The 27,814-nt window shown below is 38.3% G+C and overlaps 1 protein-coding gene across 4 annotated transcripts in view; it reads left to right on the forward strand.

The window, feature by feature from the left end:
- Window positions 1–27,814, forward strand: part of LOC123789865 (fibrous sheath-interacting protein 2-like) — a 76,463-nt gene that overhangs the window by 16,122 nt on the left and 32,527 nt on the right. For all 4 annotated transcript variants that reach the window (XM_087859909.1, XM_087859906.1, XM_087859907.1 and 1 more), the window contains 7 exons: window positions 617–717; window positions 2,605–2,659; window positions 3,778–3,869; window positions 5,681–5,741; window positions 9,269–9,305; window positions 14,060–14,093; window positions 18,857–27,755. In XM_087859909.1, coding sequence (XP_087716035.1) covers window positions 617–717; window positions 2,605–2,659; window positions 3,778–3,869; window positions 5,681–5,741; window positions 9,269–9,305; window positions 14,060–14,093; window positions 18,857–27,755 — 9,279 coding nt within the window. The remainder of the gene's footprint in view (window positions 1–616; window positions 718–2,604; window positions 2,660–3,777; window positions 3,870–5,680; window positions 5,742–9,268; window positions 9,306–14,059; window positions 14,094–18,856; window positions 27,756–27,814) is intronic.

A 27,814-nucleotide genomic window follows, 5' to 3' on the forward strand; every position in this document is an offset into this window, starting at 1 on the left:
AAAACAGTTTGCTAACTTAAGTTAAACTACCATATGATCCAGCCATCCCTCTCCCAGGTTCGTGCCCAAAAGAAATGAAAATATATGTCCACGTAAAGACTCATAACAGCATTATTCATAATAGCCAAAAAACTGGAAACAACCTAAATGCCCTTCACTGGGCCAATGGATAAAATGTAGTACACCCCATACTTTGAAATACTATGTAGTAAGATAAAGGAATAAACAATTGTTGCAGGCAACAATATTGATGAATCTCAAAATAAATATACTAAATGAAGGAAGCCAGACCAAAAAAAGAGAGAGAGAGAACATCCTGTTTGACTCCATTTATAGCAAACTCTAGAAAATGCAAACAATTTATAGTGACAGCAGACCGGTGGTTGCTTGGGAGACGGAGAACTAGAGAGAGAGAGGGATGAAGTACAAGGGGAACAAGGACACTTTTGGGTATGGAGAAATGTTTATTTCAATTGTGGTGATGGTTTCATGGGTTTGTACATATGTCTAAACTGAACAAATGGTATGTTTAAAATATGTGTGGTTTATTGTACTTCAATTGTATTTTGATAAAATTGTTTTAAAATTCTATGACTTCTCTTTCATTTACTTTTAGAACCAGGCCATTCTCATAATTCTGTAAAGATTCCTGCCAAAAAATCATCAGTCTTCGTATCTTCTCAGCATGATGTGCAGAAAAACAAAACAGAACAAAAGGTAAACGCTTTGTATTGATCATTAATTTATCTTGTTAACTGTTATTTCTGTGAGATATCCTTTTCACTGGCATGGTACTGACTGGTCAGAAATAATGGGGTCCTACACATGTCTGGATCCTCTCCCTTGCAGGGAAGGTTCTGAGTCAGCTTCATGTTAAATGTACTATGCCGTTTAGCAGAAACTGACTTAAATATTTGATGATACTGATGATAGCTAATGTTTACTGAGAACTTGCTGTGGGCCAGGGCCTGTGTGAAGCTAGAAAGAGGGGAAAGGGGCAAAACAGTTGACATAGGATACAGAGATGGAAAAGACGTCACCACTACTCATGAGAACTCACTGTCCAGAGATTTAGACACATATATAAACAAAAGTCCTTACAATAAAATAAGAGGAGAGTTTTGATTTGTTCAAAATCCAGGGGGAGCACAGAGGATTTAGAGACTAGTCCTGCCTAGAGGAGTCTAAAAAGGCTTTATTAAAGGAGGGCTTCATTGAATTAGGTCTTGAGGTGTGAGTAGGAAGTTTCCAGATGAACAGATGTGAGGCGGTATTACAGACAGGTGTTAAAGTGTAAAGCAAGAGCAGCAGGGTGAGCCAGTGAAGCCAGGGCAGGGCTGGAGAGGAGACTGAAAAGGTAGGTTGCAGCCAAGGCTTTGTACACCTTGCTGGAGAATGGGTTTAGCCTCTCTGTGGTCGAGAGCCATTGCTGCTTTTTGAGTAGAGATGTGAAATAAGAATGAGATGGGTTTTAAGTTGGAAGAGCCTATGACTCTTGATCTCAGGGGTTTTGAGTTCAAGCCCCACATTGGGTGTAGAGATTACTTAAATTAAAGACACTTTATTTTTTTTAAAGATTTTATATATCTGAGAGAGAGTAAGCAAGAGAGAACAAGAGGGGGGAGGAGCAGAGGGAGAGGGAGAAGCAGACTCCCCGCTGAGCAAGGAGCCCCATGCGGGGCTCGATCCTGGGACTCTGGGATCATGTCCTGAGCCGAAGGCAGACACTTAACCAACTGAGCCACCCAGGTGCCCCAAATAAAGACACTTAAAAAAGAGACAGAAGCCTTTTTTAAGAAATTAAAAATAAATAAGTAAATAGACAATCTGGTTGAAGTGTGTGACATAGATGCAGTATTTGAGAGAGAGGAGATTAGAGGGAAGATAGTTTTGAGTCTACTGGGATGGTCCAGATAAAAATGATAGGGCAGTGGCAATGAGGGTGAACCAGAGGCCACAGATTTACGATATTTCAGAGTCAGAGTGTGTCAGAATTTGGTGACTCAGTAGATGTGTAGATTGAGAGAGAGGGAGAGGATGAGGATGATGATGAAGATTTAATTTTTGTATATAGGTTCTCTTGAAGTGGGATGTCTTTTCTCTGTGCTCCCATAGTACTCAGGCTGGCCTCTATGTCAGAACTCACTATACTGTATCATATTTTCCTGTCTGTCCTACTGGATGATAAACCTCTTGAGGTCAGGAATTCTATATCTTATTTTAATTCCAAGCAGTGTGCTCAGTAAGCATTAGATTGGATTGGATTGGCCCTATCTGAAATTAATGGAGTAACTCTAAGCTTTCTAGAAGAGATCACTGGATGGATTATTATGTCTTCAACCAAAAATATGGAAGACAGAGGAGGAGCAAGTTTGGAAAGATGGCACATGATAAGCTTCATTTTGAACTAGTTAGTTTAGGTACCTGTGAGAGATATTTCATCAAAGAGGTTGATCCTATGTATTAGCATTGAGACCAGAGCTTAGGAGGGAGGTAAGGGATGGGGAACAAAGGGAGATACTGTATCAATCTGATTGCTCTAGAGCCAGCAAATCTCTTTTAGAAGCTTAATTACTAATGAATGTTTTTTTTCTTGAATGTTAGAGCATTCAGAAAGACAAAGAAATGACTAAAACATCACATACTTTAAATGATGAAGGTAAGGAAATGAACAATATAATTGCTCTGTTATCTTTCAGTTAAATAATTATAGTTTTGTCATATAGTTTTCCAAGTTATGCTTTTTCCCCCTGATCATAAAATTTGTGATTATTTTGATTAAGGAAGATATAAAAATTATTCATGGTTGTAAATGTTAGTATCCCACATTTCTGAGTGGTTGCCGGGTGAATAGGCCCTTTGGAATCTGCAAACCAGGGCAAAGTCAGCATCTCTGCTGTGGCTGCCTATACTGATAGGCAGAGTAAGTTTCTGAAGTACTATGATTTGTGCAGAGAATTCTCCCCAGGAAAGTCTTCATCCTCTAATGCCACCCTTTCTCCCCAGATGTAAAAATACATCCAGTTTCCCATGTCCCTAGCTAGACTAGAGGTTACCTAAGTCTCTATTGGTCTCAGCAAAAGATTCCCATGCATATTCTATACACACACCAAGAGCACTAGGACATCTCTGCCTGGGTGGCCAATTAGCACCTCAAATCCAATTAGGCACAAAACCAAATTCATCTTCCAGTCACCTTGAAACCTATTCTCTGTACCTCCTTTTATTCAGGCACGAAGCCAGAGTCATCTTTGACTCTTTCCTGTTGCCCATATTCTACACCCAAAAGTTATCACATTTTGTCCAATCTGCCTCCTTTAACTATCTCATCATCTTCCCCTCCTTTCCATTCACACCACCCATGCTCTTAACTACTGCAAAAATTTGTCTCCAGTCTCTTTTTCCTCCTGTCAGTCTGTCCTACAGTTTGTTGTGAATGTAATCTTCTCGAAATATAGCTTTGAACATATAATTCCTCTATTCAAAAGTCCTTGGTGGTTCCCCCTTACCCTACTGAATAAAGTGCAAAGCAGTTCATTCTGGGGCAGGGGGAGTGATGGGAGATTAAGCTGGCAGAGTAATTTAGGGCCAGAAGTTAGGGAATTCAGGTTTGTCCCTCAAGGTGGTGATAAGACACTGGAAGGCATCTTATATTTGGAGATACTGCTTTTACTTGCATAAATATATTCCTGACTGCAGTAATTCCAGACATTATGACAGCAAGAACTATATCATTTTTTTTTATACTTAAAGGTACCTTTTCTTTCCCCCCCCCAGGAATTAAAAATAGCTCACTTCAAGCTCCAGGTATTTCTGCTAAAACTGAAAATGTCCCCAGACATTCTATACAGGCTATTTTGAAACAAGAGGCAAGTAACATTTCTTTTGTCACAGATACAGAAAAAATAAAGTATGAAAGTTATGATCAAGATTGGTATAACACAGCTTCATTCATTAAAAGACAATTCAGAACAGCTTTATTCCCTGAAATTAACCACCCTATAGTAAGATTTTATAAAAATTGAAATGCAAACCCACGGTAATAATGCTGTACTACTTCAGACTTCCAAAGCTCATAGCTATCAGTTATGTTAGTGTTGTCATACTGTAAGTACAGGGAATGTCAGTAACAAGTTGTAAGCCAGCAAAAGTAGTAAGACTGGGACTTTAAATATGTTAAACAGATCCAAAATTTGAATGTTACATTTGCCTCAATTTTAATAGAGATTTACCAGAAACAACTTGAATGCTCCTACTTAGCCCTTAGGTTAGAGGCTTCCTAAATGATGAGCTTCAAAAGATTCAAAGTACAGACCTGTGCCCTGCAGAGAAAGCAACAATCGGGCTTTGAAAATCATTTTCTTCTAGTGCTGATGGGTTGGTTGTACAGAGGCAGCCATGCTGCCTCACCCTGTCCCCTATGTGACCAGTGATCCCTCATCTGATGGTGGAAAGTTGGCAGCATTCAGGGTACAGCCTCTGGTCACAACATGGATTGCATTTGTGGACTGCCAAATTGTCCTTTTAAGAAACAAATCCGCATCCTTGGCTCTGTTAGCACTGTATTAACTGGCTCAGCTGTTCTAAAAAGTTAACATGGTTTGAAAGAGATGTCATCAAGCAGGAAATTCACTGAAGTCTTCCCAAAAGTCTACCTTCATAACTAAGGTAGAAAATGGCATCATTTGCAGTGTCCTGCATGAAATGCATAGGAAGCAACAGACTCAATTATATATAGCTGATCAAATGTAGCATGTTAGCCACAATATACTTCTCTGTATAAACAAATATTTGTCAAACACCTACCGTGTACAGGGCAGTGTATCACCATGTCCACATCCATAATCATTATGCTTAGTTTCCAAAGAAAAGAAACTTCACTACTTTGAGTAGCAGTTGTACATTAGGAATTACTTTTCTATTAGCCTCACTATAGAGCCAGGAAAAAAGTGTGCCCTGAGTGTCACATGGATGACAAACCTTATCCTGCATACTTTGCCCCCAAAAATTCAGTAAACAAATTTAGACTATCTGTTTTTAAAGGAGGCTTTAAAATACATAAAATACAATGTGAGTATGTCAAATGGTCACAGAAACCTAATTTATTTTGAGAAATAGCATGACCACTTTTATTATGATAGAATAGGCTACTATTCCCAACTTATTTCACCCATTTCATCAGTGCCAGGAAATGTACTTCTGGTGCCTTGTGTTTAGCTCTCAGACCTGGGAAAAAATTAAAGTCTACTCTGTTGGATTTATCTTTCTGCACAATTATCTCAGCAGGTAGAGCTCTTGGCCAAATCAGAGAGTCACAATGTAGGCAGAAAACCTGCTCTCAGCCTTCCAGCTTCCTAAAATCATGTCCCCCTATAGTTAACTTTGTTTAAAAACCACATACTATCTTTTTAACTGTTCAATTAATTACCTTCCATGCTGCTCAGTGAATTCCTCAGTTAATTTTAGAATACCAATGAATTCTATGAACCTGTGAATTCTGTAAGTGATACATGTAATATAAACCAAGTAAAACATGTACTTTAATCACAAATGGACTTTAAAAATCATTTTCTTAAATTTCTATATTTTAAATGTGAGAAATAACCGATGTTCAAATTCTTTTAAAACTCCTTTGAGGATTTTCATTGTTGTTGTGTTTTTTTGTGTGTGGCATATATAGGTAACATATGCTGATGTTAATGAAAAAAAGACCAAGAAACCAAGCTTTAACTATGAGACAGGTAAACATTAGCAACAGTTATTAAATAAATCCTGCAATCTACTCATCCATTCATTCCACGAACACTTTTGAGCTTCTACTGCATGACAGTCATTGTGCTAATTACTGTGTACATACAAGGTAGAAACCATGCAGAGTAGAAAGCCATGCCTCCTATCCTGGATTTTACAGTTTAGTGGGGAACACTCATGCCAATAATCACAACCCCTTACGATAAGTGTAATAATGGAGGTATGTACATAGTTCAGGGTAAGCATAGGGAAGCCAGGGAAATTTGTCCAGAAGAACCCACAACTGGGCTGAGACATGAAGGATAAGAAAGAATTTTCTAAGCAGACAAATGGAAGGAGAACCTTTTCTCAGAATTGCTTTATCTAAAAATTTAAGCTAGAGAATTGTAGGAAATGAAGCTAGACTGCTAGAGAAGGATTAGATCATTAAGTTTCTGGTAGGCCAGAAGGCAAGAAATCTACCTTCTATCCTGTTATTGAAGGGAAACTATTGAAGAATATTGGCAAGGGTGTAATATAATCAGAATTTGTCTTTTCTAAAAAGGGAAAAAAGAATTAGAGGTGAGGAGACTAGAGGCAATGAGATAATAAAAATAATAGCATTTATTGAACACTTATATATGCCAGTTACTACACTAAACTTTTTATATCCTCTCATATAACCTCCTCCAACAATTTAATGAGGACAGAAGTATTTTTATCTACCATTTTACATATAAGTAAACTGTCTCAGAGTGGTGAATGATCCTTCCCAAGGTCTCACAGTGTACGTGACAAAACCAAGATTTTAAACCAGGTCTGTCTTACTCAACCAATTCTAGCCACAATGCCATGCTACCACTTACTACAATTAAATAGAGTATTACAATACTCAAGGCTAGAAATGAGTCTTGAACAAACTCCGTGGCAGTGAGGGTACAGATTTGAGTCAAACTAAGGAGGTCGAATGGATGAGATTTGGTTACTGATTGAATATGGGAAATGAAGGCATTGAAGACAACTCCCAGATGTCTAGACTGGGCAACTAAATGAGTAGTGAATAATGGTGCCATTCAGTAGACAGGCTGTACAGAAAGATGAACATGTTTGGAGGAGAAAAAAAGTAGTTCAGCTTTGTCCTCCTAATACCCTCTTGGATCTGGGAGTTATCCATAAGTATGTTTCTTAATTATCAAGAAATTAATACTTTGGGTCACAGTTTTTTAATTAAATTCGGAGAATATAGCCTGTAAATCTTTTACACATTGAAGTTGTTAAGGTTTTCTTTGTGGCCAAATATGTGATTGCTATTTGAAAGTGCTCCATGGACATACCAAAAAATGTGTATTCTTTATTTGAAGGATGGAAGGCTCTAAATGGATATTAAATTACATTTATTGGTTTTATTTTATATCTTTACTGATTTTTTTTGTCTACTAGGCTTTTTTATTGTCTACTAGATGTGTCCAGCTATTAAAGAGGTGCATTGAAGTTCTACACTCTAATTGTATATTTGTCAAATTACCATTGCATTTGTAATAGGTTTCACACAGGCTCTTCAGGATATTTAATCCACCATATTCCTAGAAACAATATAAGAGTTATTTATTTTTTTCTAACAGTCACATTAGTTATCTATTGCTAAGTAACAAATCACCCCAAAGCTTGGCAGCTTAAAAAAAATTATCTTATAGTTTCTGTGGTTAGGAGTCCAGGAATAATTTACCTGGGTGGTTCTGACTCAGGGTCTCTCATGAGGTTATGGTCAAGTTGTCATCCAGGGCTGTTGCAGTCATTTAAAGGCTTAACTGACAAATATCCGCCATTTGCATCAACATGGATGGAACTGGAGGGGATTATGTTAAGTGAAGTATGTCAAGCAGAGAAAGACAATTATCATATGGTTTCACTCATATGTGGAACATAAGCAATAGCATGGAGGACCACAGGGAAGGGAGGGAAATCCAAAGGGGGAGAAATCAGAGAGGGAGATGAACCATGAGAGACTATGGACCCCAGGAAACAATCTCGGAGTTTCAGAGGGGAGGAGGGTGGGGGAAGGGGATAACAGGGTGATGGGTATTGAGGAGGGCACGTGTTGTGATGAGCACTGGGTGTTATACTTAACTAATGAATCATTGAACACTACATCAAAAACTAATTGTGTACTATACAGTGACTAACTGAACATTAAAAAAAAAGGCTTAACTGGGACTGAAAGGTTCACTTCCAAGATGGCTCACTTGCATGGCTGTCAGCAAGAGGCCTCAGTGCCTCACCTTGTGGACCTCTCTGTAGGGCTTCTTGAGTGTCTTCATGATATGGCATCTGGCTTCCCCCAGAGTGAGTGATCCAAGGTAGAGGGGCTGAAACCACAATATATTTTATAACCTAGCTTCAGAAGTTATATACCATCACTTCTACCCTGGACTGTTCATTAGAAGCAAGTCACTGAGTCCAACCCACACTCAAGGGGAAGAGAGTTAACCTCCACTTCTTGAATGGAGTATTATCAAAGAATTTGTAGAGATACTTTGAAACCACCACAACAGTATTATCTTCACACTTAATTTTTCAAGTTTATAGACTATTAATTCCAGCTCCTTCCTTTCCAAAACTGTACACATGCAAAAATATACTCATACACAAAGAAACAGATCATTGCAATTTACCGGTTACTCCCAATACACTTCACATTTATTAGCAGAAAGATAAATAGCAATTTGCCTTGACTTTGAACTGGCTCTAATTGGTAATACTACTTTCTATTATTCAGAGCATTCTGTTTGTCTAAGACTGTTTGGTGATGTATGTGTATAATTGATATACACCATTCCAGTATTCCTATGGAGATATTCTACATGAAGACTTGCTTTACTATAATTATCTAGAAATATTTTCTAAGATCTGCTTATGGAATTTTGCTAAATGGCATGCAAAGCATAGTAGACAGTATTTGAATGGGAAGAGATTAATGACTGTTAGACTAATAAACAAACATTGATCCAACACCGGTGTTAAAGAATTGATTCAATAAATAAGTGTTACTGAGCGCTGATTATATGCCAGACACTGTAAACTATAGCATAGTAAGTCCTGTAATAGAAGGAAGTATAGGGTGCTTCAGGAGCATTGACAGGATGCCTGTCTGTGTAGGTGATTTCAAGGAAGGCTTTCTGAAAGAGGTGACACAAGCTGAGTGAATCCTAAAAGATGAGGAATTTAAAAGAGTGATATTAGAGTTATAAACTAAATAATAAGGGCACAGGCAAAGGGAATTGCATGGTTGTTCATGCTCTCTGGAGCACAGAATATATGTAGAATGGTGACCACATATGAGGCTGGTGAGGTAGGCAGTGGCCCCAGATCGTAAAGTATTATTTTATGCCTCCCTGGGAGTCCCTGGAGGGTTTAAACACAGCAATGACAACAGGGAATAAAGACCTATTAATGGATGTTAATTACCGTTTTACAAGTAGCTTGGGAAGGCTACCAACAAGTAGTAATTTTCTTTTTCTCTCTGAAAATTCACCTATAGCTCAAGGAATCTTCCATTCTCATGATTCGCCAATTAAGTAAGTATCTAAGAAAGCTTAATAAATTAATGTGTTATTTTAAATTAACCTTTTAATAATTACACAGGAGTGCTACTTAAGGGCAGATGCTCCCACAGATCTCAGTTCTTGTAGTTCTACTTGCATTTTTTTGCAACCTCTCAGGACTAAGCTAAAATTATAAAGGAGGCAAAGTTATTTGTGCTCTTTCACCTTCCCTCTAGTCTCACTTTTGTTCTGTACTCCCCTAATTCCCAGGGCCTTCGCTCCCCTTTCAGGTAGCACTACCTCTTCTTTCCAGGTAACTTTCTGGGATCTAGATCTATTCTTTTCCCTTCTCCACATTCAAACATACATTAGTTGTGCCTTTTGAGGTTCTTGGTTCTCTAATGATGATGAATTAGTTTACCATATAGTATTAATGACTTAATCTATTACTACATCCTGAGGATATTTGTACTGTAATCGAAAGTGATGAATCTCTAATGATACCAAAATCAAGGATGGAGAAGATTTTTTTTTTTTTTTGGCCTAGGTGCCTTTCATCCCTCAAACCTTAGTGGGCACTTATTTTGCTAAAGTGCAGTTTCTCCCCAAACTTGAATATTTCATACACATCAAGTAACTCCTGATGGAATACACATATCCAACACCATCATCTTTTAAACCCTCAAACCAAATGAGGTCCAGGATAGGTTTTATAAATTCCAAATTCTGATGAAAATGGTTGGGTAAGGTGAAGTAGCATGTGGTGGTAAATGGTGTTGACATTCAGAGCGAGCTTCCAAGAAGAAGGATTTTACGCTTAGGAGTGATGAAGTCAGTTTGACTTACTGAGTGCTCATGAGATAAAAAGATGCTGAAGGAAGGAAACTGACTAGCCCAATATTAGGACAGTTTAAAGAAATAAAGGTGAGCAATGAAGATTATGTAGTTTTAGAAAGTGTTAATTCCTGCTTGCCTCTTCCTCCTGCCTTCCCACTACCATAGACTACAGAACTACAGACTCACTTGAGTCTTTTCAAAAGCAAATGCTCTGGATACCCTTTTGCTAACAATATTAGCTAAGATGAAGAGATCTGCACATGACCTGGAGTTTCTTCCCCATTCCTCTCAAATACACAGGATTAAAGTACTTCTAGCTATATCTAGGACAATTCCAGGCCAGAGCACAACAAAACATGGCTAACAAGACCATCTGGTCTGGCTCTGCCCATTGCACCCATGTCACATCCCCTTACCTTACTGAGAGGAACACAGGTTCAGGAGCTTGGACTTAGTCCTCTTTCTCTGATGTAGCTCCTTGCTTCCCAAGCCTCAATGCTAGAGGCATCACATGTGTTCCACCACTTACCTCTCTCCCTTCTCTCCTCTCAACTTCTTCTGTGTTTTTCCTAGCACTTACACAAAGGCCATACACAGTAAGCTTAACAAAATAGAATTAGAAACCAAAGAAATCAGGACAAAAGGAAGCAAATGTGATAAGATAGCAGTGGTGTAGACAGTTGGAATAATTAAGATTTGCGTTTAGATACCGACTATGTTCTTCTGATTGGGATGGAGGATGAAAGGAGAAGACATACACACTCAGAAGTGTGTATGTATGTATTTCATCCACTGAATGACAGTCTAATGGTTTTGAGGACGGATGTGATATTATCAAGTCAGTATCTCCGCTGAACACCTGTGACAGCAGCATGTAGGACAAATGAAGGATAGTTAAATAGGTGCCCATTACAGAAGTCCATTAATGATTTGTGGCCTTGCACAATGGCCTTCCTTTTGGAGTAGAGAGAAGTATGCATCTAAAACACGTTAAATGGGAATTTATGTGCCAAACTTTCTTGAGAACCTACTATGTTCAAAGTATAGTTCTGGGTATTAGAGGGATACCAAGATGAATAAAGCACTACCTCTGACCTCAGTTGTGCTTTACACCACAACAGGACAAAAGACAGGGAGACTTGAGGAATGCCAGAGAGTGAACTGAGTGCAGGGCAGTGGATAAAATGTCAGGAAAAAGGAAGGCTACCCGTGGTACCACCCAGTTTTTGGCTTTCAAATTAAACCACTGATGTTAGGATACAGAGGTGCTGCTTTAAACTCTCATTTAGCCACTGGAATGAGTGAATGGATTTGGCAATAGGATGGACTATGTATGTGGATGAGCAGGAGGTATCAGGCATCACCTCAAAGCTATGGGCCTGAGATACAAACAGAAGGCCACCAGTTGGATTAAAAATTGGATATTCAGAAGGATTAGGCAGACTAAAATTTAGGCTTGTCACATTTAGTCCTCAAGGGGTGGCTGGCCAACCATATGAAGATGTCTTTAAGTTATTTTCTGGACTAAAGTGAGTTTTTATGGAGGGGAAGGTCAGAAGCAGAAAGGTATATTTATAGTTTTGTGACACGGCAAGCTAAACTGTAAAAAACTGCCTTCTCTTTGGGGCTTCTGAAATAATGGTCATTAATATCACTGCCCTCTTTATTTAAGAAGTAGGAAGTTAGCAGTACAGATGACCTAAACCTTAGACACTTTTCTCTAGTGTCAACCTGTCGAGGAAAACCACCTAAGACTAGGGAAAAGTAGATGGAATATCATGTCACTCCTGGAATGGTGATGGAACTTTCCAATATAACAGCAAGTTCATTTGCATGTTTCTGTTCAATTGACTCCAACAAAAATCTGATAATTCGTTGTGAATTGTAGATTGTATGTGATATCACAACTATTTTCTAGTGGCCTTGAGGATTTCTCATTTATCTGGTTAGTTTTATTCTCAGAACTTTGCTATTTCCTTTTATCTAAATGCATGCCTTTGGGACAGAAAGCCTGTGAGGACAGGTAGCAACAAATACATAGGACTCACTGAGTTCTACTTGCTGCCAGTGGTGTGAGGTAGAGAGAGCAGAAAAAAGAATCTGGATGCAGAGAACCTACAAGAAGAAATTGTGCTGGAGTTGGCCTGAGAAACTGGTTCTTAGAAAAATAAATGAAGCCAAAGGATAGGAACTGTGTCACTGACATCAGCACTCATGTTCCAGGTTCCATATTGCAAAAAGGTACTAGTCTGAGGATGGGCTTATTGCTCCCTAACCCTAGCTGTGACCTATAAGTTTTTCTTTTCCTACTAGGAGTTAGGTTGTAATTTCAGAGATGGGCTATATTTCTCAAAATTGAATTGTAGGCCTTGGGGGGGAAAGTAATTTTGATAACATAAGGGCAGGCCAAGTAAAAATGTAGAGTACTCTTCTTCCTTTAAGATGGTCAGGAAGAAGAGAAGCAAGTGATCCATGTAGGTAGGAAAATAAATTGGAATTAGAGTCTTAGGCCTTATTTTTTTTTAACTTTTTTTAGTATGCTATAATTTTCATAACTGTGGTGTTCTCTTGCTACAATTTAGTAAAATATATTTTTGGTTCCATGTAGTAGGTGATAATAAATAATTTTGATTAAAACATAGAATAGATTGCAATGACATGGATGAAGCTAGACAGTATAATGCCAAGTGAAATAAATCAGTCAGAGGAAGACAAATACCATATGATTTCACTCATATGTGGAGTTTAAGACACAAAACAAATAAGCAAAGAAAGGCAAACCAAGAAAAAGACTCATAACTATAGAGAACAAAAGGATGGTTACCAGAGGGGAGTGGCAAGGGGGATGAGGGAAATAGGTGATGGGGAGTAAGGAGGGCACTTATGATGAGCACTGGGCTATTAAAATAAAAACTTTTTAAAAAAAGAAAAAGGGGCGCCTGGGTGGCTCAGTCATTTAAGTGTCTGCCTTTGGCTCAGGTCATGATTCCAGGGTCCTGAGATTGAGTCCTGCATCAGGCTCCTTGCTCAGCAGGGAGGCTGCTTCTTCCTCTGCCTGCCGCTCCCCCTGCTTCTGTTCCTGTTTGTTTTCTCTCTGACAAATAAATAAAACCTTTTAAAAATAAAAAAGAGAAAAAAAACATAGAATGGAATATTACAATACCTAGAAAAGGACTACATCTAATTACGTATTGCATATGATCAGAAACCCATTATTTTCATCCATCGTTATCAAGAATCATCCATGGATCTTTTCCTACTGTAGAGTGAGGGGAGGAGACTAGGAGTTTTGAGGAGGTGGGCAGAAAGCAAGTTATCAGGGAGCTCTAATCAAGCAGAGCAGGTAGAAAGGAAGAGCCCACCCCCTCTCTCCCCAGCCCCATGCTCTTCCCAACTCACTAGGAAACAAACATGGCTAAGTGGTTCATGAATAGTAATATCAGACAGATGTTAAGTTTATGCAGCAGCTGTTTACTATTCTACTGTTTATTCAGCTATCGTTCTACTCCTGTGAGTAATGGAGCATGTCCTGTACCCACAGGCCAATATCTAAGTAGGAGGCTAAATAGGGGAATTACACAAAAAATAAAGCTTATTCTTTCTTGTGAATTGCTAGGGAGAAAAAAAATCTCCCAAGCACAAAGGAAATAATCTGATTCAGGGGCGCCTGGGTGGCACAGTCTTTAAGCGTCTGCCTTCGGCTCAGGGCGCGATCCCAGCGTTCTGGGATCGAGCCCCACATCAGGCTCCTCCGCTGGGAGACTGCTTCTTCCTCTCCCACTCTCCCTGCTTGTGTTCCCTCTCTTGCTGGCTGTCTCTCTCTGTGTCAAATAAATAAATAAAATCTTTTAAAAAAAAAAGGAAATAATCTGATTCAATGCTTAGGAATTGGGGAGGGAAGTTACATAAATTATTGATCAGAAGTAAATAAATCTCTCTTTACTTTTCAGACAACAACACTATCAAAATTGCTGTCAAGAAAAAGTATGTATGATGAAATTCACTGATAAAGCAACATGTTAAGGATATTTTGTAATACGAAATTAGAGAAAAGTCTGTGAATCAGACAATGAGCAAAATCATCTGTTGACATTAGTCAGTTTCCCTCTTTGCCTTCTTCTCTTCTTGACTTTCACTCTCAGTTAATCTTGAGTTTTGCAGGGGTCCAAAGTTACTGCTATTGGCCCTTTGGGCAGGTGGCTCAGGAGGATAGATTGAGGAAGCATTAGGAGGCTTAGTTATCATGAGAAAAGCATCACATAACACAAACCCACTCCATAATGGGAAGCCATTAAGGGAAATGCCTTTGCAGACCATTGAGGTCTGGCATAGGGTTGAACATCCTGTCCCTTGGGCATGTGAGCCAGGATGCCTGGATCTGTCTCCTAATTTTCCCAGGAGTAAGAAAAATCTTAGGATGGTACTCCATCAAAAGAAGGGACCTGGTCACCTGAGAACTGCACCTTGGACCAGGCAAAGATGAGGGTGAATTTGATGAGCCCCAACTCTGGGGCTAGACAGAGGAATCATGAATACGAGAGGGGTTCAGGGGAGTAATGCACACACACACTCTTTCACATAATACACCCACTCAACTCAGAGAATGTGCAACAAACACAAAGACCTAGACATACTGGCACCAAAAGGATATTTCTTGGTTTAATAGTATACTGAAAATAAGCTGAAAATCAGATTCTATTTATCACATTTCATTTCATTAAAAATTTTAGGAATGCCCCTGTTTTATATATCAAGGTTGAAATGCCTCTTCTCAATTACCTTAAGAGTAATAATGTGGGTCTTCTGTACATTTTCTCTGGTATTAAGAAAATAATATATATTGAAATTCTTAGCTCATATGTATTAGAACAGATTTGGACCAATTTAGACCAAGAAGGTAAGTAACTTACCTATTAATGGTTAGCTGTTATTCTTAGAAGTGTTTGATTTAGGACATGTTTATGTAAAAGAAATGTTTTTCAACCATATGCTGTCATCCCAAACTATGTTTTTCAAACTTAATAGCCATTTTCTAGTCAGGGCAGAAGGTGACAAAAATGCATTAAGAGAACTAGATAGTGGTTATGTTTGCACAATGTTGTGAGCGTGGTTAATGCCACTGAACTGTATGCTTTAAAATGGTAAAATGGTACATTTTATGTTCTGTGTACTTAATCACAATAAAAATGCATTAAAAGATTTGGGAATTGGAGTGGAAAAAAAATGGCTTTTCCTAAAGTGGTTCTCAAACCTTATCTAATGTATCAGGAGAGATATGCTACATTTGACAAAGTGTTAACTTTTCATTGAATATTGGCCTAAACCTGAACAATCTGAAAGCTAACTTTGGAGGTAACTGGGAGGCAACAACCACATTCTAGGGAATCTGGTGCCCAAATGCCAGGATATCAAACAATGCATAGCCAGAATGCCAGGCATCCAGCCTTTGCTGCCACTGAGTTGTATCCACAGCTTTGAGAAATAAGAGTTTCTGCAGAAGGTATGCATTCTTGGTCTGGCTCTCTTGAGGGTAACAATAACTTAAAAACAAATATTATTTTATTATAGGCAGGGGTGTTTACGTTCCCAAAATAGATATGCAATAAGTAGAAGTACAGAAACAAGTACTGCAAAACAATAGGTTTTGCAGGTGCACCTTGCATCTGCCACCGGTCCAGTCTAAGCTGTGACACTGAGTACAATTAAACATTGAGGAAAAGGTCATTCAGGTCTGCTGCCTGGATTTCTACTTCAGTTTACAGTGAAGGAGACCCCCAACTTCCCTCTACTGCCCAGCCTTCTGGCCCTTTGAGTCCATCCCAGTTCTAGCTCAGCCTTTTTTTTTTAATAATAATTTTTTATTCTGTTATGTTAGTCACCATACAGTACATCCTTAGTTTTTGATGTAGTGTTCCATGATTCATTATTTGTGTATAATACCCAGTGCACCATGCAGTATGTGCCCTCCTTAATACCCGTCACTGGCCTACCCCAGACCCCCACCCCCCTCCCCACTGAAGCCCTCAGTTTGTTTCCCAGAGTCCACAGTCTCTCATAGTTCATTCCCCCTTCTGTTTACCCCCCCTTCATTCTTCCCTTCCTTCTCCTACCGATCTTCCTGCTATGTCTTATGTTCCATAAATGAGTGAAATCATATGATAATTGTCTTTCTCTGCTTGACTTATTTCACTTAGCATAATCTTCTCCAGTCCCGTCCACGTTGCTGCAAATGTTGGGTAATCGTTCTTTCTGATGGCTGAGTAACATTCCATTGTATATATGGACCACATCTTCTTAATCCAATCATCTGTTGAAGGGCATCTCGGCTCCTTCCACAATTTAGCTATTGTGGACAATGCTGCTATGAACATTGGGGTGCATATGGCCCTTCTCTTCACTACGTCTGTATCTTTGGGGTAAATACCCAGTAGTGCAACTGCTGGATCATAGGGTAGCTCTATTTTTAACTTTTTAAAGGACCTCCACACTGTTTTCCAAAGTGGCTGTACCAACTTGCATTCCCACCAACAGTGTAAGAGGGATTCCCTTTCTCCATATCCTCTCCAACATTTGTTGTTTCCTGCCTTGTCAATTTTTGCCATTCTAACTGGCATAAGGTGGTGTCTCAACGTGGTTTTGACTTGAATTTCCTTGATGGCTAATGATGTTGAACATTATTTCATGTCTCTGTTAGCCATTTGTATGTCTTCATTGGAAAAGTGTCTGTTCATATCTTCTGCCCATTTTTTGATTTGATTATTTGTTTCATGTGTATTGAGTTTGAGAAGTTCTTTATAGATCTTGGATACCAGTCTTTTATCTGTAGTGTCATTTGCAAATATCTTCTCCCATTCCATGGGCTGCCTCTTAGTTTTTTTGACTGTTTCCTTGGCTGTGCAGAAGCTTTTTATCTTGATGAAGTCCCACAAGTTCATTTTTTCTTTTGTTTCTCTGGCCTTTGGAGATGTGTCATGAAAAAAGTTGCTGTGGCCGATGTCAAAGAGATTGCAGCTTATGTTCTCCTCTAGAATTTTGATGGATTCCTGTCTCACATCGAGGTCTTTCATCCATTTGGAGTTTATCTTTGTGTATGGTGTGAGAGAGTGGTGAAGTTTCATTCTTTTGCATATAGCTGTCCAATTTTCCCAGCACCATTTATTGAAGAGACTGTCTTTTTTTCCACTGGATGTTTTTTCCTGCTTTGTCAAAGATTAGTTGCCCAAAGAGCCAAGGGTCCATTTCTGGGTTCTCTATTCTGTTCCCTTGGTCTATGTGTCTGTTTTTGTGCCAGTACCATGCTGTCTTTGTGATCACAGCTTTGTAGTACAGCTCGAAATCCGGCATTGTGATGCCCCCAGCTTTGTTTTTCCTTTTCAACAATTCCTTGGCGATTCGGGGCCTTTTCTGGTTCCACACAAATTTAAGGGCTGTTTATTCCAGTTCTTTGAAAAATGTCATTGGTATTTTGATCGGGATGGCATTGAAAGTGTAGATTGCTCTGGGTAACATAGACATTTTAACTATGTTTATTCTTCCGATCCATGGGCATGGAATATTTTTCCATCTTTTTGTGTCTTCTTCAATGTCTTTCAAGAGGGATTTGTATTTTCTAGAATATAGATCCTTTATGTCTCTGGTTAAGTTAATTCCAAGGTAACGTATAATTTTTGGTGCTATTGTAAATGGAATCGATACCCTAATTTCTCTTCCTTCAGTCTCATTGTTTGTGTATAGAAATGCAACTGATTTCTGAGCATTGATTTTGTATCCCGCCACATTAATGAATTGCTCTATAAGTTCTAGTAATTTGGGGGTGGAGTCTTTTGGGTTTTCTATATAGAGTATCATGTCATCTGTGAAGAGAGACAGTTTGACTTCTTCTTTGCCAATTTGGATACCTTTTATCCCTTTTTGTTGTCTGATTGCTGTTGCAAGGTCTTCTAGTAGTATGTTGAATAATAAATCTAGCTCAGCCTTTTTGACCAAGATTAATGTGTTTCTTTACTTCATGAACCATCCTCTGCCTCCCTCTCCAAGACAGTTTGCACTGATGATCTTTTCTTGGACCCAAAGCCTGTTCATTTCTGCTAAATTATCAGTGCTAATTGTTGACCATTAATTAAGCCTTAACAAGTAGCTGTAGTCATCTGCATACATAAAAACATAGTAAATTGACAAAGGAAGGCAGCAACCAGTGGGCCGCAGAGCCCACAGGCTGACCCCTCCACTGTGGTACTTTTTCACCCTTACCTCCTAGCTGGGCAGATGCCTACGTAAAAGGAGGCTATCTCTGCAAAGGCATATAAATGTTTTGACTGCAAATTTGTTTCGTGAAATAGTTTGTCAGAGGTAATCTGGTTTGTATTTTTAAGAAATATTGCTTGGCTCATCGACAGTCTTACTTTTTGCCACAGCATTTGTTTTCTGTGAACCTAGACACCCACTTGGCTATTTTTTTTAACTAGGAAGCCATTTATGCTCAGCAATAAATGCTGAAAATCAATGTTCCAAGGGATTTTGAATCAAAGGGAATCGTATTCAAAGAACAGATGACAGCCACAGAGAATAAGCCAATTTGAAATTAATCTCTTATTCTAAGTAGATCCTTTCCTATGTTCTCTCTATACACCATGGCTGGATTCTAGCTATGCATTGTTTGATACAAGGAATTAAACCTTAGCCCCTGTCCTTACAATAGAGTAAATTCATGTGTGATTTCCCTTGTGTCCTATTTACCTCCTTTCCAGGTAACTTCAGAAGAACTGCACAGTATAGTTCATAATATAATGACCTGGGTTGTGGCTGCAGTGACCAGTATATTATATCCAGCAATCACAAAATATGAAGAAAGGTTGCAAAATATTGTATACCCAATGCCTGATGACTCTACCCTGTCTTCAGATAGTGCAAGTTGCTGTAGCACATGCAGTGAAATGCTTCTATATGAAACATGTATTCAGGCAGAGACATTTCAGGCACAGGCCTGTGCGGACACAGCTGACAGGTCAATAGGGCAACAAGCGGCACCCGTAAAACCACCTTCTGCCCACAAAGAAAGAACAGTTATGGGAAAAACGCATCACAGGAAAGGACATCCTAAAACCTCTGAAGCTAAATATAAGAAGGCCACTGAATCCCCCAAGCTCAAAACCTGTAAACCCGATAGTCACCTTTTTGCACCAACTGAAACAGTCCCAAAGAAATCTGAAGATGCTACCACTAAAACAGATGCCTTAGAACATCTACCATCTTCTGATGAAAAAGCAAAAGTCGTAAACGATGAGCAGGAGTTAAAGAATGTTTTTGATAACTTTAAATATCACCTAAAAGAGGAATCCGAGTTGATCTTAGAAAATATTTTTCATGAAATGGTATCTGAATTAAGCAAGACCATCCCCACTCTTGCTTCTGTTACGGCTGAAACTTTGGTTGATCAAACTGACACTGACAAAGGAGACTTGCTCTCCAATGTCAGTATCTCCTCAGCAGCTGCTGAAATTATGGAAAATGTGCTTGAGAAGCTACAGTCTGCAGTTGAGAAAAAATGTATTGAGGTATTTTCACAAGAAAATTTGTCAGTTCACTTTAAATCAGACTTAACAGCCAGTGGGGAACATTTCATTTCTCCAGAAGAAAAAACTTCAAAAGCATCACCGCCTTATACTATGGAGAACATGAGTGGTATTGCAGAGGATATGGTTCATGTGATTTTAGAAAAGCTGACATCTCTTGCATCTTCTAAGCAAAATGAACTTGCTCATCTTGAAATCACAACTGAACCTGCTTATCAGCCACACAGGAAAGATCCAACATATGCATTCCTTCAAAGAGCCAGCAAAAGGAAATCCAGTGCTGAACCTGATGCAGCCAATTTGATTAGCAAAGAAGACATACAAAATTTAGTGTCAAATATTTTTTCCCAATCCTCTCTGGTTGATTATATAGAGGAAGCAATCAACACTATACTAAGTTATATACAAATTGGACTTAATAATGAGAGACTCATTGCATCTGAGGAAACAGTGATCATCCTTCACCTGCTTGATGATGTCTTGGCTCAGTTACATCAGAAACCAGCAAAAACAGATATCCAAAAGGGAAGAGACCCCAGACTGAGTAATTCTTCTGGCACTGAAGAAGAGCACAGACTTGCCAGCACCAGAGTAGCTAATGACCCTAGACATGGATGCCTCTTTCCACCCATTAATGTTCCTGGCATGGTTCTTTATTCTGAAGATGAAAATAAAGAAATAGACAAAATCGTGGAAAATGTACTGGTTTCGTCTATCAAAGATGAAAAAGCAAAATTACAAGAACAGGCTCCTGATCATTGGTTAACAAGGGAAAATGCTGATTTGAAGTACAAAAGAAATATGAACTTACCTACAAAGCATGCCTATCAAGATGAAGTAATAGCATTTCACGATTGGGGATTAAAGACTGACCTTCCAGCTTTTAATAATAAGGACCTGTTTAAGGACAAGCCGTGTTTGAATAAAGACCTTTTGCTTTTCAGCCAAGATGAAAAGCATCAAATACAAAAAGCCTCAGAAGATATAATTACAAGTATTTTAGCACAGGTGCTCCAAGACCTATCTTCGGGGCCCTCTGGTCACTTAGATTATAAAAATGATAAGGAAGCTTCACGTCTTACCTCAAGAAGCCCACAAGATCTGTCCAATCAAGAGTGGATGAACCAGATTTTCTCTGCATCAGAAATCCAAATAGTAGCTCAAGAAATTGTAGATGCTGTATTAAAAATACTTCACATAGCTTATAGTCACATTATCAGACATTCTTCATCAGTACCTCAAACTTCTCTAGATAATTCTGACATACTAAATAAAGAGCCATTAGAAATATGGCTTGAGAGTGAAAGGAAGATGACATTTTTATCTATACTTGGCATAGACTCTACAAAATATCCTTGGCTAGAACCTGAAGAAACTGAATCAACAACTGAACCTGTAGTTCACATTAATGATAAGATCACTTATACAATTTTTAAGAAGCTGAACTCATTTATTTGTCCAAAATTGCAAAACTGCTTTAAACTAGAAAGCCATGCTGACCATTCAAAATTTGCACCTGACAAGAAATCTTCATTTCAGTCTCATCTTACCACTTACACAACTAAAGTGGTAAAAATTGTTTTGGATGCTATCCAGAAAGAACTCAAATACAATAAGAAAAATCTAAATCTTGGGAAGTGTGGCCCTCCCAAAGACTTTATAGATACAGGAGTTTTTGCAGACAATGAAAAGGAATTAGACTCTGCTGTCACAAAGCTAAATAATGACATTATGACAAGTTCATTAGCAACTTGCATTTGTGAATTGTTAAGTGGAAATACAGGTGAAAGCAATGTTCTGCTCCCTTCAAATAAGCTAAGGTCTAAAATCTCATATGAAACTGCTGACATTGATCAACAACAACTTGTGCCTTCTCAGTGTCCTCATATGCAAGAGGAAGTTCACAAATGTACCAGATTGCAAGTGTTAGATAGAATTGGGGATACTTTATATGACATGTTATACAAGCTCATAGGAGACTGTCCATGTTCTCCCCTATCTCATGAACAAAACAGAGAGTGGATCAATGAGAATTTGAGAACAACCACTGCATTACAGTCTAATATTCAGCTCATTTCTTATAAAATTCTAGAAGATATCATTAGAAAATTATGTAGTGCTGAGATGGGTCACATTTTCACAAATTCAGAATTTAAAGCTATCTCAGATTATATTGATACTGACAGCCTATCACTTGCTTTGCTTATTGAGGAAATGGGCAGATGCTCTGACATAATCTCTAGCATGTTGTCCAGTGTAATCCAGCCAAGTAGTCAAGAGATGACTAACAATGAGGGAAAGACAACTGCCCCCAAAACAGGGACCACAAAAGAAGAGCACCCAAATAAATTGCAAGTCATGGCTTCTGATATCTTTGAAGTGGTTTTTGCTAAATTGAAAGGATTTGCCAAAAGAAATTTAGAAACTCTGGACACTATAATCAATGGAAATAAAAAGAGCAACAAGAGGTACTGCGAACATGAAAGTATCAACATTTGTACAAACACACATGAAAAACAACTGCAGCCGGCTTTATACATGCATGCAAAGAAAGTATCAAGTACTATTTTGAAGGCTATTCAAACGGAATTAAATGTGAGCTTGCCAGATTTGGAAACAGGCATAACCAAGCCACCAGAGGAGAAAGAAGTGCTTAAGAATCTAGTTGATTTAATTTTAGATGCAGGGCCTCCTCATATATTTAATGAAACTGAACCAGAAGAGCAAGGCATTGAAAATTACAGATACAGGCCAACCTATGGAAATTTTCTTCCAGGAGGGGCTGACCCAGAGTCCTATCTAGAAGATCCTGCAGATACAGACAAAGAAAGTGCTGAAGAGGAAAGACCACCAGAAGAAACTAAATCAGAATCTCTTAAACAATGGGAACTAGAAAGAACATTTAAAAAATTTGAAGTAGAGCTCAAAGAGCCAGAAAAGTCCCCAGTTGTGCCCATTATAAGAAATATTTTGAATGAAATTTTTCAGAATGACTTAATCGATCAATTAAATGTGCTTACTCTCTCCCAGTCCCCTTTATGTGACATTCCTCATCCTAGTGATAAGCCAGTTGCTCAAAAATCAATTCAATCTATGGATAAAATAATGGATTCTTTAGTGTCTGAGGCAGATGTAACTGTTGTTGCCGATAATGTTGTTAGAACCATACTTCAAAAACTTTATTCTGCTATCATTACAGATAGAAATGCAAATGAAAATAGATCTAACACTATCACCTGTCCAGCAAATATCTCTTTTCCTGAACACGTCAGTGGAGAAAAGGCCTCTCTTCATTCTACCATACTGGACAGAAGTCCATGTACGTTTCAGTCCACATTTAGTAGTGGTAAAATGACCAAAATGAATGTAGCTGAAGATATTATACAGTCAGTATTAACAAATTTAGAAACATTTGCTACTTACAAAGTAAAAGCTCTCTTTTGTCCTCACATCAATTTCACAATTCCAATGGCTTTGCCTCTACAGGAGGATGAGACTGCTTTCAGCCAATCACGGCTATCAACCAAAGATTCATATTCTGGTAATCAATTTTCCTATTGCTCAGTGGATCATAAGTCAGGGGAGACCACCTCAGTATGTCAACTGACTGCCTGTAAATTAAATTCATATGCAACAGAAGTGGCTAGACAAATTTTACAAGGAATCAAACATAAGTTAGATAAAGAAACAAAAAGTCCATTCTTAATCCATAATATTGTGGTTTCTGACAGTATCCCAAGGCAGATCGTTAACACAGTGTTAAGTATTGTGTCTACTAAAGGCAAATATGAAAAAAAACTATTTGACAGAGAGATTGATCCAGGTCAGCCAGAAGATATTGTTGAAAAGCTGTTCAATAAAAGTGATTATCGAAAAAAACTACAAATTCAAATACTAGATAGCATCGAGGGCATCTTAAGTGACATCTGTGAGAAAACACTAGACGAGAATAATCTCCGACTTGCTGCATCTACTCTTAATAAATGTAACATAAGTGGGAAACATTTAGAAGCAAACTCTGAAACAAACTCCAAGTGTGCAAATAAAGCTATTCCAATACTTTTAGTTCCTAAGTCGTGTGTCACCATGATTTCAAATGATATGGTGGATATTGTTCTTCAAAATCTCACTTCTGCTATCATGCTTGCTATAAGTGCAAAGAATTCTATTTCTCTGAAATTGCCCCTGACATTTTCTGATGCATTTCCCAAAGCAGAGCATCAACAGTCTCCTGTTACAGACTCAATGAATGAGGGGGAAAGGGAGATATATCCATTTGCAAGAAAGGGAAGAGATGTACAGCTGAAGTCAGTTTTTTCTGATGATAATCAGACCAATGTACTTAAAAAACAAGATGCCAAGAAATCTGCTTCTGCCCCATGTGAGGAAAATGTTCACTTCATTACTAAAGCCATTTTGAATAGATTAAAATCTTTTGCCACAGAAAGAATAGATTTGCTACTTACTCTTCATACTCAGACTACAGAAAAAACATATGTTGGCCCAGAATTTGCAAATTGTAAACAAAACAACAGCGTATTCCTTGAAGCAAACAAAATGCCATCAGATGTGAATGTCCTAAAAATCTCAACAGCTAGAACTGTTCTCGCTCAAGAGGTCACAGATTACACATTTGCTAATGACAGGGAAAAACATGGACCTGCAATTCATATATCACAAGCCAGTCTTAGGGAATATGCTGACATAATCGCCAGTACCATTTTGATGCTAATAAAAAGTGACATAGATTTAGAAATCCAAAAGATGTATTCGTATCCAAACAATATTTCATTCCAAGAAAACATAATTGTGAGTGAAACTGTCAACAACATCTTAAAGAGTTTACATAATAAAATATCTTTGAAGGCAAGTAGGTTTTACTCACAGCAGAATCCTAGCCTGTTTACACAACTAGCTGTACAAAATGAAATATTGCCTGGTCAAAGAAAGATGGAAGACAACTCTGAACTGTCTCTTTCTTCAAAATACCCATATCAAAACCAAATTATATCAGAAGAAGAAAACCTGAGAAGGGTTTTGGAAGAAATATTTAGAAATGGAGACTCTAGACAGGAAAAAACAACTGCTTTGTTAAGTGCAGTTAAGGAAATTTTAAAGAGGGTGTATCAGAGGGTAATGGAAGACATAGACCACTGGCCTGCATTTAATGAATCCCCCCACTTTACATTTGATTCTAAAATGAAAACATCAGCAGCAGCACGGAAAAAAACCTTGCAGTCCCATATAAGCAGTGTTGCAAATGATATAGTTGAAAGTGTTTTCAGAAAAATGTTCTCAATAGTAATGACATCCTTATATGAAAAGAATGAGACCAGGGGAAAATTGGAAGCATCTGGCCATGATGAATTACTGATGAATCCATCAAGCTTTCAGGAATCAAAACAAACAGAAAGAAGAAGTGTTCCCCCTGAACATGTGATACCGCGAGTTTATCCTTACACAGGCATTAGAAGTGTCACTTCACTGGAAAACACCTTGTTGCAATTTTCCCCATCGCGAGTGGGCGAAGAATTGGTCCAAAAGGTTCTCAAAAAGATCACAAATTTTGTTTTGCTGAATCTAGAAGAGAATTTGTCCCCTAAAGATCAGTCTGATGGAATGCAATATCTGAGGCCATCCAGTTCTAAAGCTAGTTCCAAAGGCAGCCCTAATATAAGTTTTAAAACAAACTTCAAAGCAAAATCAGAAATTATCTCTTTGCCTACATTTGGAACAAAACCACAGCTAGGACCTAGTGGTGCTAAAGTGAAAAGCAAGTCCAAGTTAAGTCCTAGCGAGAAGACTTTCAGAGGCAGTTGGTCCAGTACTGCCATTGGTCTGCCATACCTGCTCTCAACCGGGTATGCCAAAAACTCCTTAGTGAGAACAAAACTCCCCACTGCAGAACTAAAAATGTACGCCAAGGATATAGTAAGCAATATTCTGGAAACAATTGTGAATGAATTTCAAAAGGTGAGGCAAAATAGACTAATGGTAAATGTAAACACTTTAACTTCTGATCATATCATGACAGCAAGTAAAATAGTTAATGCAGTTTTGCAAGGATTATACACTACAAACGACAGTTTGGCTGACCAGATAAAAGGCTCATACTCACATGATCTCAAAGTTTCACAGAGGAATTTTAGGACAATCTCTCTTGCAAATCCAGAAATCCATTTCTCTTTGGAGAACGTTTCTTCCCAGCTAGAGAAAATCTTCCCTAAAGAAGATATTTTTAGACAAATGTTTGATAAATGGCACACAGAATCAAATGATGTGGAAAATGAAAAATATAAGCTATTGATGATAGCCGAGACTGTTTTGAATGAAATTTCAATGAAAGCAAAGGAATTAGAACAATCTGTTTCACTTTTAAATTTGTCACCTCTTGAGGCTTGTGAAAGCAGGTACCATAACGTTAAAAGAGCTGCTTCTGGAGCTGAGGGTTCCCAAGCACAAATTAATATATTTGGTCAGGAAATTGTTAAAAAGCTATTAGAAAAATTAGAGGTGTACTTTGTGACTCAGATGTTCATAACAGATGGTAAAGAAATGCTAGAAAGCAAGAAAGAAACTACTGTTAGAAGTCAATGTGGCTCTGTAAGAACAACCAACCTCAACAGTGTACCAATCTATAACACAAAGCCAGAAGACAAAATATATGGGGGCTCTAGCCACCAAATTGCTCAAGAGATCATGGAAGGGGTTCTGAACACCTTAGAATCATTTGCAGACCTACAATTTAAACATATCTCTACATATGCTTTTTCTGAAATTGTGAAAATACCTATTGAAAAATTTTTTGCTACCCAGCAGAAGCCATTCATGAAAACAATATTGCCGAAGTTACAACCACTGAATAAGTTTCCAAATGGATCTAAATCAAGTAGTATGATTTCCCAAGGGAACATGCACAATACCCTTCGACAGCTCTACTCATTCCATTCAGAACTGCTTACTTACACTGTTAATACTGTCAATGGCATGCTTGGTATAATTAAGAACAAGTTAGACAAAGGAAGATGCCAAATGGAACCATCTTCAGTAAGCATATTTGAAAAAAACATTGTGGCAAGTCAGATCATCAGCACACTGATGGACCAGTGTACTCATTTCTATGAGTCAATGATCAAAAGCCATGCAAAGGAAAATCTCCAAGTAGCTGAAAATGCCTACACTGCCAATTGGCCCAGATTTGCAACTGGGATGGGACTGTTCACTTCAAAGCCAAAGGGAATTAGCTGTGGGGATGATCTTCAACAAATCCCTGGCTTATTTCTTTATTCAGAGGAAGATAGAAAAGTAAAGGAGAAGGCTTCATCAAATCTAGTTTCATATGTCAGATACTCTGCAGGAGATACACTTAAAACCACAGAGCCGTTGGAAGGGCTCGAATCAGAACTTAAACCATTATATTCTAGAAGTGAAGCCCAAGGCCTTAGCCATTTTGATCAAGCCATGAAAGGAAACAGCTTTCTCCTGTTACAAAAACCATTTCAGAAACCCGGTGACTCCGTTCAGGCAGCACCAGAGCACCCCATATCCTTCACAGAAATGGAAGAAAGTGAAAATCCAAAAGTTCTTCACTATGAGCTCCCCAAGCCAGTTATTAAGCCAAACCAAATACAGACAACCGTTTCTCCACTCAAAATAGGTGTAGCTGCAGAAAATATTGTCAATACCATGCTGCTGAGTTATGACCTTCCAAGTCAAACCTCATATATTAATGAAAGTATAGAAACAATGAAGCCATTTTTTGTATCAAAGGAAGAACCTTTGTCTATGATGTCTGAAGAACAAAAGGATGAGAAAAGTTTGCTTAAAATATGGGAAAAAAGAATCAGCTCTAAAACCAAAGAAGAAAACCAAAGCCTTGCACCAAGTGGAGAAGATTTCACTTTACTGGAAAAGTGGAAAGATAAGGACCCAAAGTTGGAGAAACCAGAACCTCCTGAAGAGGCTGAAGTCATTGCTTTTGCAGATCAAGAACTGGGATCACATGAAATCCATCTAGTAGCAAGATATGTTACTACAGCTTTGGTCGCACATTTCAAGAACTTTGAAACCAGAGGTGAGTGAGGGATGACTTATAAAGAGTTGGCATCATTTTAAAGAAAAAAAGTCAATGAG

This window comes from Ursus americanus, chromosome X, assembly GCF_024610735.1.
Source record: "Ursus americanus isolate L20-20 chromosome X, mUrsAme1.1.p, whole genome shotgun sequence".
Taxonomy (NCBI): domain Eukaryota; kingdom Metazoa; phylum Chordata; class Mammalia; order Carnivora; family Ursidae; genus Ursus; species Ursus americanus.